The following is a 19,451-nucleotide window of genomic DNA, read 5'->3' as shown; positions in this document are numbered from 1 at the left end:
CTTGAAAATGTGATCTTCATTATCATAGCTAAATGTATTATGTATACCTTGAGACAGCAACAGCAGCTGATAGGTCATTGGCTATGTCACCACTGTGATTCACTTGGTTTCTATCGACCAGGAAATTAGTGGTGACTCAGAATATCACTTCTCAACAGCAGTGGTGTGGTGTCGTCCGAAGTACGAAGCAGAAAAAGAAAAGTGTATCCTAACTATAGTCAGAGACTTTTCTGAGATATACACAACCAAAACTTTTAAGGTGAGTTTACATATGTCCAACTACATCTCCCGTTAGCTAGCGTAGCTTAGTCTGGTTAGCCAAGTAGCTTGCTACCAAAATAGCTAGCTAGCTAGCTAGCTAGCTAACTGTTATCGAAGCAAGGTGGTGATTGAACATAAGTGAGTAAAGTATTCACCAGCGATGTGTTAGCCGAGATTAGGGGAGTAAAAAAATAGTACTTCTTGTCTTGAGACATTTAGCTAACTAGGTAGCTAGCTAACCTAGTTATCTCTTATCGTTTAACCACAACTTATTGTTGTTAGCTAACTACCGTTAGCTGATGCAATCCTATAGCTAGTTTAGCTAGCTAGCATATATAGCTAACTAGCAACGTTAGCTAGCTAGCGAGATACACTCAATATCTGTGCCGTACATATGATTGTCTTTTATCATATGGCGTCATAGTGAGGTTATTAAAGTTAGCCTAGCCAGGGAAGTAAAGTTAACTAGCTAGCAAACTAGATATTCAGCTTACTAGCTACATACCAAGTTAACTATCTTTGTTTACAACGGTTCAGCTCTCAATGTTTGAAACCTCTGACTCATGACATCATGTGATTTCTTGACACATTCTGGAGAATTCCAAATGTCACACTAGAGAGATGTGTACTGTAGAGAACCCAAGCTGTAGTTAATCAGGCTTAGGAAAATGTGAAATGTCTTATACAGTATTAGCTGTATGGAACATAGGTTCATGTTTGGGAGAATATCAACCTTCTGTTTTAGAATCATATAGTGGCCAAGGTCAATCTAGACACTGATCAGCTCCGACAGCACTGAAACAGGTTAATGAATATTGATGTCTATGGTATAGTTCAGTGTAGCGTCGTCCTGCAAATAGCCATTTTAAATGACCATTTATATTTTAAAAAAAATACTTTTAATGTGACAAATGGGTAGCCATCTGTAAAATTAAAAGTCAAAATTGTTAATATAAATGTTAATTTAAATGGCTAGTTGTGGGATGAAGCTAAATTCAGTACTGTAGGACTGCACAGAAGAACATTCTGAATGGGGTAGTTAGGCCTATATCTTAAACAACTTGGTATACACTGGTTGAAAAAGAGGAAGGTGAGTGCTGCACTGGACATAACCATTTAATTAGTTATAGTAGTGGACCTTGTGATCATTGTCATAGTCTTCCTCCTCCCACACCCTCCCCTTTTCTGGTACATGCATTGCTTTGAAATGGAAACATGGAAAGTGCCTTGGCGTTCAGAGACATAATGGAGTGTGTCTCTCTGGTCTGTTAATTGGATGCGTAGTTTACAGTAGTCTGACTCTGGGCCTGAGCGGGAAACGTCTCAGTAATGTGATTGTGGTGGGCATGTTTAGCTTGGTTCAGCGATTGTGCTGAATGTTCACCTTATGTGCTTGTTTCTACCCCCCATACTTTGTTGTAGTGTCAACTTGTTAGCAGGAATGTGTTAGTAGGGTTATGTCTTTTCACAATTGTGTGTTGTCAGTTGTCTTGTATGTTGTTGTTCTTGTAGGGGAACAAGGATTGGGTTGTATTCAGGATGTGTGGTTTGACAGTGTTGTTAGACACGTAGGAGTAAGTATAATTTGCATCAGTGTTGTGGGATAGGGTTTATACATGTGTAGGAGTGTTTTTCATTCTCTAAGTCAGCTGTGTGTTGTGTAGTTTTTAATTTAGTCGTGTGTGTGGGAGAGAACTTGGATATTGACACTGACTGTGGTCGTCATGGTAGCAGTGTATCATTGCCTACCTCGAAGTTCCTGTTTCCTGTTCATGGCTTACAGCAGATATTTCTTGATCTATTCACAATGTGGGATTCCACAGTGTATTATATAGAGAAGTGAAAAGGAACAGCATTTGACATGAACTTGAAAATCTCTTGGACTTTTCCTTCTCAACACCATTCTCAAGAACACACTGGAGACACCAAATTATAAACCTATCATTGACAGTGATTCTGATCTCGCACCGGAAATGTGACCAGAACAGTTCATGTCTTCTCTTCTTCCTGGAATGACCCGTATGGCTCAGGTGACATCTTAACCAATGTATGCATAGGCCAACACAAACACCTTGATCAGAAAAGCACAATAGCAAAAGCCCTTGTCCTTAAAGGCTTGTTTGAGTTGTTGCATGATGATAAGTCATTCATAAGTGACTGGGCTCATACTCTTGGGCATGGTAGGTATCTACTGTAAACTCTGGGACAGTTTCACCTGCCGCACCCTACGGTACAGCTAATCTCTATTTACTTTGTGTACTGGAAGTGTGTACTCTGTCATGTGATGCACTCTGTCATTCAGTATAAAAAATGTATGCACTCACTAACTATAAGTCGCTCTGGATAAGAGCGTCTGCTAAATGACTAAAAATGCAAAACAAATTCCCCCTCTCTCTCTCATTCCCTCCCTCGCTCTCTCATTCCCTCTCTCTCATCCCCCCCCCCCCTCTCTCTCTCTCTCTCTCTCTCTCTCTCTCTTATCCTCTCTCTCTCTCTCTCTCTCTCTCTCTCTCTCTCTCTCTCTCTCTCTCATATTCCCCCACTCTCTCATTCCCTCTCTCTCATATTCCCTCTCTCTCATATTCCCTCTCTATCTCTCTCTCTCGCTCTCTCTCTTCTCATTGCTTTCACTTTCAGTAAAAGGTAATCTGCACTCTCATCCTGTTTGTCTCTTGCTATTCCATTAGGCCTAGATCCAATAGTTTTGCTCCACCCTCCTCAGTCCTGTGATTGTACTTGTTTTCCATGATCACTTGTGTGTATTTGTTTACCAGCTTTGAGAGAGCGAAGGCCTACTGGTCTGCCTTCACTCTCAGTACCAAAACACAGAGCCTATCAGGCCTAGTACTGTACATACCCCTTGACTTATGCCACATTTTATCCACATTTTATTGTTACTGCCTGAATTCAAAATTGATTAAATATGTTTTTCTCTACACACAATACCCCATAATGACAAAGTGCATAAATATCTATTTTACATAACTATTCACACCCCTGAGTCAATACTTTGTAGAAGCACCTTTGGCAGCGATTACAGCTGTGAGTCTTTCTGGGTAAGTCTCTAAGAGCTTTCCACACCTGGATTGTGCAACATTTGCCCATTATTCTTTTCAAAAACCTTCAAGCTCTGTCAAATTGGTTGTTGATCATTGCTAGACAACCATTTTCAGGTCTTGCCATAGATTTTCAAATCAAAACAGTAACTCGGCCAAGCAGGAACATTCACTGTCTTCTTGGTAAGCAACTCCGGTGTAGATTTGGCCTTGTGTTTTAGGTTATTGTCCTGCTGAAAGGTGAATTCATCTCCCAGTGTCTGGTGGAAAGCAGACTGAACCAGGTTTTCCTCTGGGATTTTGCTTGTGCTTAGCTCCATTCCATTTCTTTTTTATCCTGAAAAACTCCCAAGTCCTTAACGATTTTGAGAATACACATAACATGATGCAGCCACCACTATGCTTGAAAATATGGAGAGTGATACTCAGTAATGTGTTGTATTCGATTTTCCCCAAACATAACACTTTGTATTCAGGACAAAAAGGTGATTGCTTTGCCACATTAGTTGCAGTATTACTTTAGTGCCTTGTTGCAAACAGTATGCATGTTTTTTTTTATTATGTACAGGCGGTCTTCTTTTCATCCCCCCCCCCCACCTTTACACTGCTGGCACTCTCTGTTTATTATCTATGCATAGTCACTTTAACTCTACCTACATGTACATAGTACCTCAATTACCTCGACTAACCGGTGCCCCCGCACATTGACTCTGTACCGGTACCCCCTGTATATAGCCTCCCTACTGTTATCTTATTTTACTGCTGCTCTTTAATTATTTCTTTTTTTATTTTTATTTTTTACTTATCAATTTTTTTTACTTAACACTTACTTTTCTTAAAACTGCATTGTTGGTTAAGGGCTTGTAAGTAACCATTTCACTGTAAGGTCTACACCTGTTGTATTTGGCGCATGTGACAAATAAAGCCTTAGCCTATAGGCTACAGTCAGTTTTCTAGCCGACATTGTTCGTTCTAGAACTAGCCCAGCCTATGTGGATTAGAAGGGTTTTCTATGACTTGTTTCTTTGTTAGGTCTTTTATAGGGTGTTCTGACCACCCACCCACTCCTCAGCCTACATCACATCTTTATGTTGCCGTTAGCTCTCCTTCTCTGTCTTTTTCATCTCACAATAATGAAAGGACGAGTGATGAATGGATGAAGGAAGGAAGGAAGGAAGGGGTGTGGAAGTGCAGAAATGGATCATGGTGGATTAGTGGTGAAAAACGTAGGTCCTAATTGGGAAACCAGGAATGTCATTAAGAGCTTTATGGTCCTGGAGTCCCCATGCCTTGTTTGTCACAATGTCAGAGCTGTGCACGGTCTATCGACAGACAGACCAACCGCTCTGTTCTCCAACCGCTCTGTGTGGTCCATAGACTCCCAACAGCCTTGCCCCCTCTCTGATCCTCTCTTCCGCCACCTTATTCTCAGCTAGCCTACAGTTTCCGTCAAAGGTTAGCAGTTTATGGGTGAGATTCTCCCTCCTATGTATGGTGGTCATTACTTCTCATGCCAACATTATAACAGTTTCCTTTGTGTTTTTCCCGCAGAATGTCGCTGTATCCATCACTCGAGGATCTTAAGGTGGACAAGGTCATGAAGGTAAGGGAAAAAGCCGTTATCAGACAGAATATTATACTTTTTTAAGTAGGCTACTCTGACCTCTCGGCTGTTAAAGAACTCTTCCTGGTCACAATGAAGCTAGCGGGCGGCTAAAACCTCCCCAAAACGTTGTTAAAGTAGAGGAAGAAATATATATGAGCAGCCAAAGTGTTCCAGTGTCCATTGCACTCTTTCTAGGCGGCAGGTAACCTAGCGGTTAAGAGCGTTGGGCCGAAAGGTTGCTGGTTCGAATCCCCGTGCCGACTAGGGGGGGGGGGGGGGAGTCCTCTTATACTGGAAGAGTTGTATTGAGTTTCAGTATGGCGACTTAATAAACGGCTCTACTGTCTTTCTCCTAGGCCCAGACCCAATTTGCCCATACCACTGCTACTCCAGCCATCGCTGAGGGGACCTACCCAATCATATCTGAGGGGACCTACCAGCCACAGGCTGCTGAGCTGGGGATGCCATCATCAGGTGAGTCCCCCGGCTCTGTGAGGCCTGTACCACACGTTAAAGGGATACTTTGGGATGTTGGCTATGAGGCCCTTTATCTACTTCCCCAGGAGTCAGATGAACTCGTGGATACCTTTTTTATGTCTCTGTCTCCAGTATATGAAGGTAGCTAGAGGGAGTTTCAAGAGCCAATGCTAACTAGCGTGCTAGCAGATACCCATAGACTTCCAGTCATTGTGCTAGTTAGCAAGTTCCTTCAAACTGCACGCAGAGATACGTAAGAGTATCAAAGACCATATTTTATAGTTTCCCTGTTGGTTGCCCTCCTCCAGACCAGGGTTCATATTTACAAAGCTTCTCAGAGTACAATGGCTGATCTAGGATCAGGTCCCCCTCTGTCCATGTAAACTTATTCGTTATGATCTAAAAGGCTAAACTGATCCTAGATCTGAGACACTTTATGAATACAGGCCCTGGTCTCTCACTTTATTCCTACTCTCCCTTTCATCTCTTGGTTTCCCTCCATCTTTGTCTCTGTTGGGGGTCTTCTCTGAATCAGATAAGGACATGCATAGTGTAGAGGATTAGAGGGAGTAGGGGTATGGGGTCTTCTTTCCCTCAGCTCACCGCTCTGTCTCCTCTCAGCCTCAGGGTCTTTCTTTGAGTGAGGGTGAAATGGGCAGGGAGACCACAGGGAGCTGAATGCAGGGATTCCAATAGGGAGAGGGAGGGAGGGAGGGAGGGAGAAGTACAAGATAAAAGGAAGGCAGAAGATGGACAGGGGCCCACGGGGAGGAAAATAGGTGGTTTTCTGCTCTTTTTCACTTGTTCCTCTCTTTCACGCTCTTGTTCTCTCTCATTCTCTTGCTCTTGTTCTCGTTCTCTCTCTCTCTCGTTCTCTCTCTCTCGTTCTCTCTCTCTCGTTCTCCCTCTCAGGATGGGATGTCCTCTGGGCTTTGGTTTTCTCCCAGTGGCGCTAGCTTATGGTTGACATGGAGACGGCTAGCCTGGTGGCAGGGCTGGGGAGGGGGAGGGGAGTTTCTTCCTCAGGCTTGAAGGGGACAGACAGGAAAGGAGGTGAAAGAAATGGCCCTGTCTGACATCACCACTGGACCTCAGCCCAACCACAGCTCCCACTGCCCTCCTTCTCTCTCCCCCTCCTTCCCTAATTTCCTCCAATCATGTCTTAACTCTGCATCTCCTTCCTCTGTTCTGTTATAACACATCTCCTTCCTCTGTTCTGTTATTCCTTCTTTCATATCCTCTTACATTTTCTCCTTTTTTATATTCGGTCTCTCTTACATTTTCTGAATTCTTTCTCTCACCATCTCTCAGCAAATATCCCCATGCTGTTACGTCTGTATTTAACCTGTTCTAGTCTAGTTCAATTATGCTGATGGATGGAGGTTATTACACTTCTGGTAAAGCTCCAGTGCTAAGGCCCTTTCTGTATGTGTCAGTCCACTATCAGAAGAACACATGTCAGGCTCAGCCCTGGTGATCCATCGAGGCAAGTGTTGAGGTCAGGCTCAGCCCTGGTGATCCATAGAGGCAAGTGTTGAGGTCAGGCTCAGCCATGGTGATCCATAGAGGCAAGTGTTGAGGTCAGGCTCAGCCCTGGTGATCCATAGAGGCAAGTGTTGAGGTCAGGCTCAGCCCTGGTGATCCATAGAGGCAAGTGTTGAGGTCAGGCTCAGCCCTGGTGATCCATAGAGGCAAATGTTGAGGTCAGGCTCAGCCCTGGTGATCCATAGAGGCAAGTGTTGAGGTCAGGTGACAGTGAAAGAGTAACAGTGAGACATCATTGAATCCCTGGGGTTGGCAGAAGAGCACTGCAACTCTGAGAGGTAATAGTATAACAGGTTACACCAGGCCAAGGTCAGTTTATATCCTGGATTAGCGGAGTGGTGTTGTAGGTGTGTGTTAGTGAGAAGAGAGGCCAAGAGTTAAATGAGTATGTGTGTTAACCAAACCAATGATGTGTATTCCTTAGTTTGAACCAAAAATAGGGCCTTATGCCTTTTATGTTTATTTATGCATGTGCTGTGTGACTGTCTGGCTTATTTTATCCATCTACCACATGCCTTGGCATGCATGTGGCCTTTTCCTTTCCACCCTAACTTTTTTAGTAAAAAAATATTATCGATTTGAAGTTTTTCACATTTTACAATCATAAATAGTTCACATAAATACAATTAATCTTTCACATTAATACATTTGAGTTCATTATTACATGACATGACATCCCGCTTGGAGTTTACCAAAAGGCACCTAAAGGACTCTGACCATGAGAAACTCTGGTCTGATGAAACCAAGATTGAACTCTTTGGCCTGAATGCCAAGCGTCACGTCTGGAGGAAACCTGGCACCATCCCGACGGTGAAACATGGTGGTGGCAGCATCATGCTGTGGGCATGTTTTTCAGCGGCAGGGACTGGGAGACCAGTCAGGATCGAGGGAAAGATGAATGGAGCAAAGTACAGAGAGATCCTTGATGAAAACCTGCTCCAGAGTGCTCAGAACCTCCGACTGAGGGTGAAGGTTCACCTTTCAACAGGACAACAACCCTAAGCACACAAGCAAGACAACGCAGGAGTAGCTTCGGGACAAGTCTCTGAATGTCCTTGAGTGGCCCAGCCAGAGGCCGGACTTGAACCCAATCAAACATCTCTGGAGAGACCTGAAAATAGCTGTGCAGTAACGCTCCCCATCCAACCTGACAGAGCTTGAGAGGACCTGCAGAGAAGAATGGGAGAAACTCCCCAAATACAGGTGTGCCAAGCTTGTAGCATCATACCCAAGAAGACTCGAGGCTGTAATCAGTGCCAAAGGTGCTTCAACAAAGTACTGAGTAAAGGGTCTGAATACTTAAGTAAATGTCATATATCAAAAAACTTGTTTTTGCTTTGTCATTATGGGGTATTGTGTGTAGATTGATGAGAATTTAAAAAAAATCCGTTTTAGAATAAGGCTGTAATGTAACAATGTGGAAATAGTCAAGGTCTGAATACTTTACGAATGCACTGTGTAAGCTACATACACTGCCGGTCAAAAGTTTTAGAACACCTCGTTTTTCTTAATTTTTTTTATTTTCTACATTGTAGAATAATAGTGAAGACATCAAAACTATGAAATAACACATGGAACCATGTAGTAACCAAACAAGTGTTAAACAAATCAAAATATATTTTATATTTGAGATTCTTCAAATAGCCTCCCTTTGCCTTGATGACAGCTTTGCACACTCTTGGCATTCTCTCAACCAGCTTCATGAGGTAGTCACATGGAATTCATTTCAATTAACAGGTGTTCCTTCTTAAAAGTTAATTTGTGGAATTTCTGTCCTTCTTAATGTGTTTGAGCCAAATAGTTGTGTTGTGACAAGGTTTGCGACTGCACTTTGCGCAAAAACCATCAAGCACTATGATGAAACTGGCTCTAATGAGGACCGCCACAGGAATGGAAGACCCAGAGTTACCTCTGCTGCAGAGGATAAGTTCATTAGAGTTACCAGCCTCAGAAATTGTAGCCCAAATAAATGCTTCACAGAGTTCAAGTAACAGACACATCTCAACATCAACTGTTCAGAGGAGACTGTGTGAATCAGGCCTTCATGGTCGAAATGCTGCAAAGAAACCAGTACTAAAGGACACCAATAATAAGAAGAGACTTGCTTGGGCCAAGAAACATGAGCAATGGACATTAGACCGGTGGAAATTTGGCCTTTGGTCTGGAGTCTAAATTGGAGATTTTTGTTTCCAACCGCCGTGTCTTTGTGAGACGCTGTGTGGGTGAACGGATGATCTCCGCATGTGTATTTCCCACCGTGAAGCATATAGGAGGAGGTGTTATGGTGTGGGGGTGCTTTGCTGGTGACAGTGTCAGTGATTTATTTAGAATTCAAGGCATACTTAACCAGCATGACTACCACAGCATTCTGCAGTGATACGCCATCCCATCTGGTTTGGACTTAGTGGGACTATCATTTTGTTTTTCAACAGGACAATGACCCAACACACCTCCAGGCTGTGTAAGGGCTATTTGACCAAGAAGGAGAGTGATGGAGTGCTGCATCAGATTACCTGGCCTCTGCAATCCCCCGACCTCAACCAAATTGAGATGGTTTGGGATGAGTCGGACAGCAGAGTGAAGGAAAAGCAGCCAACAAGTGCTTAGCATATGTGGGAAGTCCTTCAAGACTGTTGGAAAAGCATTCCAGGTGAAGCTGGTTGAGAGAATGCCAAGAGTGTGCAAAGCTGTCATCAAGGCAAAGGGTGGCTATTTGAGGAATCTCAAATATTAAATAAATTTGTTAAACACTTTTTTAAACTGAACTACAAAGGACCATGCTCTACCAACTGAACTACAGAGGACCATGCTCTACCAACTGAACTACAGAGGACCATGCTCTACCAACTGAACTACAGAGGACCATGCTCTACCAACTGAACTACAGAGGACCATGCTCTTCCAACTGAACTACAGAGGACCATGCTCTACTAACTGAACTACAGAGGACCATGCTCTACCAACTGAACTACAGAGGACCATGCTCTACCAACTGAACTACAGAGGACCATGCTCTACCAACTGAACTACAGAGGACCATGCTCTACCAACTGAACTACAGAGGACCATGCTCTACCAACTGAACTACAGAGGACCATGCTCTACCAACTGAACTACAGAGGACCATGCTCTACCAACTGAACTACAGAGGACCATGCTCTACTGACTGAACTATAGAGGACCATGCTCTACTGACTGAACTACAGAGGACCATGCTCTACTAACTGAACTACAGAGGACCATGCTCTACTAACTGAACTACAGAGGACAATGCTCTACCAACTGAACTATAGAGGACCATGCTCTACTAACTGAACTATAGAGGACCATGCTCTACTGACTGAACTACAGAGGACCATGCTCTACTAACTGAACTACAGAGGACAATGTTCTACCAACTGAACTACAGAGGACCATGCTCTACTAACTGAACAATAGAGGACCATGCTCTACTAACTGAACTACAGAGGACCATGCTCTACTGACTGAACTACAGAGGACCATGCTCTACTAACTGAACTATAGAGGACCATGCTCTACTGACTGAACTACAGAGGACCATGCTCTACTAACTGAACTACAGAGGACAATGTTCTACCAACTGAACTACAGAGGACCATGCTCTACTAACTGAACAATAGAGGACCATGCTCTACTAACTGAACTACAGAGGACCATGCTCTACTAACTGAACTACAGAGGACCATGCTCTACTGACTGAACTACAGAGGACCATGCTCTACTGACTGAACTACAGAGGACCATGCTCTACTAACTGAACAATAGAGGACCATGCTCTACCAACTGAACTACAGAGGACCATGCTCTACTAACTGAACAATAGAGGACCATGCTCTACTAACTGAACTACAGAGGACCATGCTCTACTAACTGAACTACAGAGGACCATGCTCTACTGACTGAACTACAGAGGACCGTGCTCTACTAACTGAACTACAGAGGACCATGCTCTACTAACTGAACTACAGAGGACCATGCTCTACTAATACATACAGACCATACATTAACTGTGTGTTGTTCTCTTATAGCCCTGTACCCTAACCTGGAGGAGCTGGGAGAGTACATGGGCCTGAGCCTCGACAGTGATGAGGTGCAGAGGAACATGGCCCTGGTGCCCATGGCAGACAATGTAAGTTGTGTGGGTGTGTGGGTGGATGGGTGTGTGGGTGGGTGGGTGCGAGAGCGTGGAGGATTTAGGCCTACTTCTTGTTGTTTGGTGTATGTCAGATGGTGTCCCTATGTGTTTGTGTGAAGGATGTCAGTCGTGACCTCATTCAGCTGTATTTCCTCCTCATTGGCTGAGTGAGGGATAAGAGGAGGAGTCTGTGGAAGCCTGAATGTCATATTATGTAAGGTCTATTTGTACTGAGTGATATTTCCTCTTTCTGATGCTCAGACCTCAGCAGAGCAGACCCCAGTGCCGTCAGGCCAGCTAACACAAGGACACAACACATCCTGTAGTTTTCTAGTGAAGGCCACACAGCCCTAGGTCACAGAATAGGTTGCATTCACAAAAACATTCTGAAGTGTAGACAATGACTCGGACTGTAGCTAGTAAATATATATTCAAACCACAGGGTTCAACAAGAGAGAGACATTCAAACCACAGGGTTCAACAAGAGAGAGACATTCAAACCACAGGGTTCAACAAGAGAGAGACATTCAAACCACAGGGTTCAACAAGAGAGAGACATTCAAACCACAGGGTTCAACAAGAGAGAGACATTCAAACCACAGGGTTCAACAAGAGAGAGACATTCAAACCACAGGGTTCAACAAGAGAGAGACATTCAAACCACAGGGTTCAACAAGAGAGAGACATTCAAACCACAGGGTTCAACAAGAGAGAGACATTCAAACCACAGGGTTCAACAAGAGAGAGACATTCAAACCACAGGGTTCAACAAGAGAGAGACATTCAAACCACAGGGTTCAACAAGAGAGAGACATTCAAACCACAGGGTTCAACAAGAGAGAGACATTCAAACCACAGGGTTCAACAAGAGAGAGACATTCAAACCACATGGTTCAACAAGAGAGAGACATTCAAACCACAGGGTTCAACAAGAGAGAGACATTCAAACCACATGGTTCAACAAGAGAGAGACATTCAAACCACAGGGTTCAACAAGAGAGAGACATTCAAACCACATGGTTCAACAAGAGAGAGACATTCAAACCACAGGGTTCAACAAGAGAGAGACATTCAAACCACAGGGTTCAACAAGAGAGAGACATTCAAACCACAGGGTTCAACAAGAGAGAGACATTCAAACCACAGGGTTCAACAAGAGAGAGACATTCAAACCACAGGGTTCAACAAGAGAGACATTCAAACCACAGGGTTCAACAAGAGAGAGACATTCAAACCACATGGTTCAACAAGAGAGAGACATTCAAACCACAGGGTTCAACAAGAGAGAGACATTCAAACCACATGGTTCAACAAGAGAGAGACATTCAAACCACAGGGTTCAACAAGAGAGAGACATTCAAACCACAGGGTTCAACAAGAGAGAGACATTCAAACCACAGGGTTCAACAAGAGATTTGGTTCGTCAGAGTTGTACAGGAATGAGACATGTAGCCTGGGTCTTTGGGGGATGAGGGAGAGGCAGGAAGGACAGTGGTTTTGGAGGAGCTCCCAGTAGTGGACTCATAGGGCCGGGACGATACCAGTATCGCAATATTTTTTTCCATGGCAAAATAAAAACACAAAGCTGACCAAACTCTTTGGTCCTTTTAAAAACCTGCTGTATGTAAAATATTGTGTGCTATAGCTTGGAAAATAAATACATGTGACTGGATGACAACCATAATGATGTTTGTTTCCAACATTAGGGCTGTTTTCCTAAAGAAGTTAAATCTGCTTCATGTTTTGTTTCCTTGCCATGATACTAACTCGTATTGCGATACTGGTGTCGTCCCGGTCCTACAAACTCATAACAGGCTCTTTAGAAACCAGAGTACAGTGTAGCGTAGCACTGTGTTCCCAGAGCAGCACTGACTGACTCCCCAACAGCCTGGTGTGAGGCCTCTGCTCCCCCTCAGTGTGTAGGCGAGTGGGAGTGTGTGGGTGATCTCTCATACTGCCTTGTATCATGTCCACTGACATTTACATCTCTCATTCACTTTAGAACACCAAAAAGAACAGTTCTAGAATCTGGCAAATTTACAGTGCAGAGTCTGTCTTATAACATTAGCTTTTAGTTTTCTCACTCCTATGTCAAAAGCAAGTCTTATTTTATTTTTTATTTTTTTCCTATGGGACTCCCAATCACGGCCGGTTGTGATACAGCCTGGAATCGAACCAGGGGATCTGTAGTGACGCCTCAAGCACTGAGATGCAGTGCCTTAGACCGCTGAGATGCAGTGCCTTAGACCGCTGAGATGCAGTGCCTTAGACCACTGAGATGCAGTGCCTTAGACCACTGCGCCACTCGGAAGTCTATTTTCTATAAGATCACAAGTTCTCCTGGTGATGCTGGAAATGGACTGTACTATCTCCCACACAGTGATGTAACGTTCCACCTCCAACTGCTTATTAATGGAACATTCCATTACACGACTACCATCTATTTTCCAATCTCTGCCCTCCCTCCACAGCAGGTGGCGGTGTCCTCAGGCATGGGCATCAGTGGCATGGTGTGTCCCGTGACGGGGTCAGACGTGGGCATCAGGAGGGCAGAGATCCGGCCAGGCCTGCGTGAGATCATCCTCTGTAAGGACCAGGATAGGAAGGTCGGCCTGAGGCTAAGAGCCATCGACAATGTGAGTCATTATCATAGCCTAATTTACCACCAGACTACAGATTAGGGTTATCCATCTGTCCTCAAGCCAGACTTCAGATTAGGGTTATCCATCTGTCCTCAGGCCATTCTATAATTTACCACCAGACTACAGATTAGGGTTATCCATCTGTCCTCAAGCCAGACTATAGATTATGGTTATCTATCTGTTCTCAGACCAGACTTCAGATTAGGGTTATTCATATGTCCTCAGGCCAGACTTCAGATTAGGGTTATCCATCTGTCCTCAGGCCAGACTATAGATTATGGTTATTCATCTGTCCTCAGGCCAGACCACAGATTAGGGTTCTCTCTCCATCTCCTCAGGGCATGTTTATCCAGCTGGTTCAGGCCAACTCCCCGGCCGCCCTGGGGGGCCTGCGCTTCGGGGACCAGGTCCTCCAGATCAACGGGCAGAACTGTGCTGGCTGGAGCCTGGACAAGGCCCACAAAGCCCTGAAGGTTGCTGCCGAGACCCGCATCGAGCTCATCGTCCGGGACAGGTGATGAGATGAATGAGATGACGACCAACATTATTTAATGCAGATACAGAGTGTAGTCCGGTCTGATCAGTTTGTAGTTCCTTGGATTATGTCATGAGATATTGATGTTTATCAGTATGTCCGGCCATTAAGAGGGAATGTTAGATGGAGTGTAAAAATGTTCTTTGTTGCTCTGTGGTGTGACAATCTGACACACTATAGCTCTGGCTCCTCCTGCTGGTCATACCACCACACTACATGTTGTAGTGTTTTGCTGTTAGAGGTTATTTGTTTTGCCTTTTCTCAAAATATCATACCGACCAAAGGACATGATAAAAATAAACTGAAAAAGAAAAGAATGGGCCTTAATAGAAAAACAGCTTTAGGCCAATACCAGCCCTAACCCAATTGACAGATATTAGGAGGACTTGGACTGCACTACTAGTAAGTGCTTGTCTTGAGTAGTGACTACGTCATGAGCCTTTTGTGTTTGTGGTCTGACTTCAGGCCGTTCCAGCGTACTGTCACCATGCACAAAGACAGCTCAGGCCACGTTGGGTTCATCTTCAAGTCGGGCAAGATCACCTCGCTGGTCAAGGATGGTTCGGCCGCTCGCAACGGCCTGCTGACGGACCACTACATCTGTGAGATCAACGGACAGAATGTTATTGGCCTCAAGGTGAGCTTTGACCTAGAATGTTGATGGTGACTTCTCCTTGACGATTAATCAGTGTCCAAAGTTGAATGTAAAAAAAAAATAAAAGTACACTCAGTGGCCAGTTTAATAAGTATAATACCGGGTCGGACCCCCCTTTGCCTCCAGAACTGCCTGAATTCTTCAGGGCATGGATTATTTGTGTCTTAAACGTTCCACAGGGATGTTGGTCCATGCTGATCCCAAAGATACTTTATTGGGTTTGGTCAGCAATAATGTTCAGATATGCTGTGGTGTTCAATCATTGCTCAATTGGTATCAAGGGACCTAATGTGTGCCAGGACAACATTCCCCACACCATTACACCACCGCCACCAGCCTGTATCGTTGACACCAGGCAGGATGGGGTCATGCTGCTTATGCCAAATCCTGACTCAGCATGACGCAACAGGAACCGGGATTTGTCGGACCAGGCAATGTTTTTCCACTCCTCAATTGTCCAGTGTTGGTGATCGTGTGCTCACTGGAGCCGCTTCTTCTTGTTTTTAGCTGATAGGAGTGGAACCCGGTGTGGATGTCTGCTGCCATAGCCCATACGTGACAAGGATCGACGAGTTGGGCGTTCCTAGATTTGTGGCCCGCCTGTTAGCTTGCACAATTCTTGCCATTCTCCTTCGGCCTCTCATCAACGAGCTGTTTTCGCCCACAGGACTGCCGCTGACTGGATGGTTTTTTGTTTGTCGCATCATTCTCGGTGAACCCTAGATCCCTCAAACTCAACTCTGAACTTTGAAGCCAGTTCCACTTCATATTTTAATTGTTCCCCTGTTAGATATTACTGCACTGTCGGAGCTAGAAGGACAAGCATTTCGCTACACCCGCAATAACATCTGCTAAACACGTGAATTTGACTGTGAAATCAGGGACTGATTTTAGACCTGGGACACCAGGTGTGTGCAATGAATTATCAGAAAGGGTAAGAGTTGAATACCCCTGCCCTAGACCCTGTCGTGCGTGAAAAGGCCAGGAGAGCGGCCGTTTCTGAGATGCTGGATCCAGCGCGCCTGGCACCGACGATCATACCACGCTCAAAGTCGCTTAGGTCACTAGTTTTGAACCCCGCCCTGTGCAACTGGGTCCTGGACCTCCTGACAGGCCGCCCCCAGGTGGTGAAGGTAGGAAACAACATCTCCACTTTGCTGATCCTCAACACTGGGGCCCCACAAGGGTGCGTGCTCAGCCCCCTCCTGTACTCCCTGTTCACCCATGACTGCGTGGCCAAGCACGCCTCCAACTCAATCATCAAGTTTGCAGACGACACAACAGTAGTAGGCTTGATTACCAACAATGATGAGACCGCCTACAGGGAGGAGGTGAGGGCTCTGGGAGTGTGGTGTCAGGAAAATAACCTCTCACTCAACGTCAACAAAACAAAGGAGATGATCGTGGACTTCAGGAAACAGCTGAGGGTGCACCCCCCTATCCACATAAATGGGACCGCAGTCAAGTTCCTTGGCGTACACATCATCGACAAACTGAAATGGTCCACCCACGCAGACAGTGTGGTGAAGAAGGCGCAACAGAGCCTCTTCAACCTCAGGAGGCTGAAGAAATTCGGCTTGGCACCTAAAGTCCTCACAAACTTTTACAGATGCACCATTGAGAGCATCCTGTTGGGCTGTATCACCACCTGGTACGGCAACTGCACCGCCCACAACCGCAGGGCTCTCCAGAGGGTGGTGCAGTCTGCCGAATGCATTACCGGGGGCAAACTACCCGCTCTCCAAGACACATACAGCACCCGATGTCACAGGAACGCCAAAAAGATCATCAAGGACATCAACCACCCGAGCCACTGCCTGTTCACCCCGCTATCATCCAGAAGGCGAGGTCAGTGCAGGTGCATCAAAGCTGGGACAGAGAGAATGAAAAACAGCTTCTATCTCAAGGCGATCAGACTGTTAAATAGCCATCACTAGCACATTAGAGGCTGCTGCTGCCTATTGAAATCACTGGCCACTTTAAGAAATGGAACACTAGTCACTTTAATAATGTTTACATATCTTGCACTACTCATCTCATATGTATATACTGCATTCTATTCTATAATATTCTACTGTATCTTAGTCCATGCCGCTCTGTCATTGCTTGTCCATATATGTATATTTTCTTAAATTCCATTCCTTACTAGTTTTATGTGTATTGGGTATATGTTGTGAAATTGTTAGATATTACTTGTTAGATATTACTGCACTGTCGGAGCTAGAAGCACAAGCATTTCACTACACCCGCTATAACATCTGCTAAACACGTGTATGTGACAAATAAAAATTGATTTGATTTGTCCATTCTAACGTTCAATCGAACAGTAACTGGATGCCTGTCTGCCTGCTTTATATAGCAAGCCACAGTCACGTGACTCACTGTCTATAGGAGCGATCCATTTTCGTGAACGGAGTGGTGTAGCTAATAAACTCAGTGTATGTTAATACTGTTTGTTGATGTGCAGGATGCTCAGATCAAGGACATCCTGACCACCTCTCCTACAGCCATGACCATCACCATCATGCCCAAGTTCATCTATGAACACATGGTCAAGAGGTAAGCAGTTAGGAGCTTAAGGAATAGCATTACACGGTCTCAGCTCAGTACAGTTGCTAAAATACTTATCATTTTGGATTAATAGACCTGCGTTTTCTGTTTTTAGAATGTCCAGCGGTCTCCTGCGGTCGGCCATGGACCACTCTGTGCCAGAGGTGTGAGGGCCGGAACGTGACCACGTCTCCTGCAGGATGCCTACAATCTCCAGAGTTCCCATTGGGCCCCTAAACAGCCAATAGGGTCAACTCTCTCTCTCTCTCTCTCTCTTGCTCTCTCTCTCTCACTCTCTCTTGCTCTCTGTACTGAAAAACCTGTTGTATCACAATCACCGTCATCGTCTTTCGTCGTAGATCTAAATATGCTTTTTTTTCTATGGTTGAAATGTTGTTCCTTTACTACTTCCATCCCTTGTCTATTTTTATATGTTTCATATTTTTATATGATAACTGTTGTAGTCCAGTATTGTATTCGTATAATTATGTATGTGGCATTGCATTGAGTACACCTTTGTTTTAAAGCCATGCACGCTACCATGAGTCCAGAGCTTCCTCATAAAGAACATGGAAATTAATTGGCTTGTGACCTTTTCGCCTTTTGTGTCAAAATGCTGTAAAAGCCAATGACCCCACCATGGTTGTTGATCATAACCCTGTTCCCCTACGCTGCTGGGCCATTACGCTGGGCGGACCCACTAAGTGCACTTTCCACTTCCTGTTCGAAGTCGTCCTTCCTGTAACCGTTTCAACGTTTTTTTGTTATTGTTCAAGTGGAGTCAAAATTAACTACAACATATGTCAACAAGTATGTAGAAGTTAACTCTGGGAATGGATTTGTTTGCACAAAGTAATCACCAAACTGAAGTTATTAATATGTACGTATCTAGGGTTCAATCATTTCCTCTATGTGAGTTTGATTATTATAACAGGGTATATATTCCTCTTGTTGATTGATGAGCACAGCGAGATGGAAAAAGCAGATCTGATCAGTGAGTTTCTTTTTAATATTAGAATATTCCTTTTATTGGTGTTCTTGTTTGGATGCATGTATTGTATTTTTATGTAATCTTTGATAAACATCACACAGCCATCATTCTGTAAATGCTAGAATCTAAACGTTTATATATACGAATGTAACCAATATAATTATTGTAAAACAAATAAATAATCAATTTGTTCACATTTTAATTTTGCTGTATCGGTGTCCCCTCCCCACAGAATATTATGTCCTTCAACATGTCAACTAAATGTCTACTCTACTCTAGTCTAGAACACCCATTTCCTGGCTGGAGGAAGAAGTAGCTTAGATACTTTGGATTCTATTCTATATTTATTTTTGGTACTTTTTACCCCTTTTTCTCCACAATTGGTAGTTACAGTCTTGTCCCATCGCTGCAACTCCAGTACGGACTCGGGAGAGGCGACGGTCGAGAGCCATGCGTCCTCCGAAACACGACCCCGTCAAGCCGCACTGCTTCTTGACACACTGCTCGCTTAACCCTGAAGTCAGGCGCACCAATGTGTCGGAGGAAACGCTGTACAACTGGCAACCGAAGTCAGCGTGCATGCGCCTGGCCGCCACAAGGAGTCGTTAGAGCGCGACGGGACAAGGACATCCCAGCCGGCCAAACCCTCCCCTATCCCGGATGACGTTGGGCCAATTGTGCGCCGCCTCATGGGTCTCCCGGTCGCGGCTGGCTGTGATACAGCGATGCAGTGCCTTAGACCGCTGCGCCACTCGGGAGGCCCCATGAGACAGATTCTAGTTCTGAGAAGACGTTTTAAAATGGACAACTGGAGGGATTCATTCACCAAAAATGATTCGATAAAATGTACAAAGGCCATCTTAGCTAAGTACTATGGCTGGTGAACTCTAAAGCAGGGGTGGACTCAGAGACCACATTCCTGCACATCCAATTTCATACTTTATCAACAGGTGACGTTATCCTTTAATAGGCTGCCT

General features: G+C 44.5%; 1 protein-coding gene across 1 annotated transcript; it reads left to right on the top strand.

The window, feature by feature from the left end:
- The first annotated feature begins 105 nt into the window (after positions 1-105).
- On the top strand, positions 106-18,676 carry LOC311149400 (syntenin-1-like). The gene is made up of 9 exons (XM_084186580.1): positions 106-259; positions 4,869-4,920; positions 5,280-5,397; positions 10,995-11,095; positions 13,573-13,737; positions 14,082-14,257; positions 14,744-14,915; positions 17,401-17,492; positions 17,599-18,676. The coding sequence occupies exons 2-9, from the start codon at positions 4,870-4,872 to the stop codon at positions 17,651-17,653; spliced, it is 930 nt and encodes a 309-aa protein (XP_084042706.1). The 5' UTR covers positions 106-259; position 4,869; the 3' UTR covers positions 17,654-18,676.
- Positions 18,677-19,451: the final 775 nt, after the last annotated feature.

Source organism: Coregonus lavaretus (assembly GCF_964263955.1).
Source record: "Coregonus lavaretus genome assembly, chromosome: 22".
NCBI lineage: Eukaryota > Metazoa > Chordata > Actinopteri > Salmoniformes > Salmonidae > Coregonus > Coregonus lavaretus.
Note: the sequence above shows the minus strand (reverse complement) of the source record. Positions and strands in the feature narration are given on the sequence as shown.

Bases quoted from the DNA above. Each gene is read 5' to 3' on its own strand.
- LOC311149400 (XM_084186580.1), top strand. From the start codon at position 4,870: ATGTCGCTGTATCCATCACTCGAGGATCTTAAGGTGGACAAGGTCATG. The intron at 5,398-10,994 runs GTGAGTCCCCCG...GTTCTCTTATAG, and splicing joins GCTGGGGATGCCATCATCAG to CCCTGTACCCTAACCTGGAG. The intron at 14,258-14,743 runs GTGATGAGATGA...GTCTGACTTCAG, and splicing joins GAGCTCATCGTCCGGGACAG to GCCGTTCCAGCGTACTGTCA.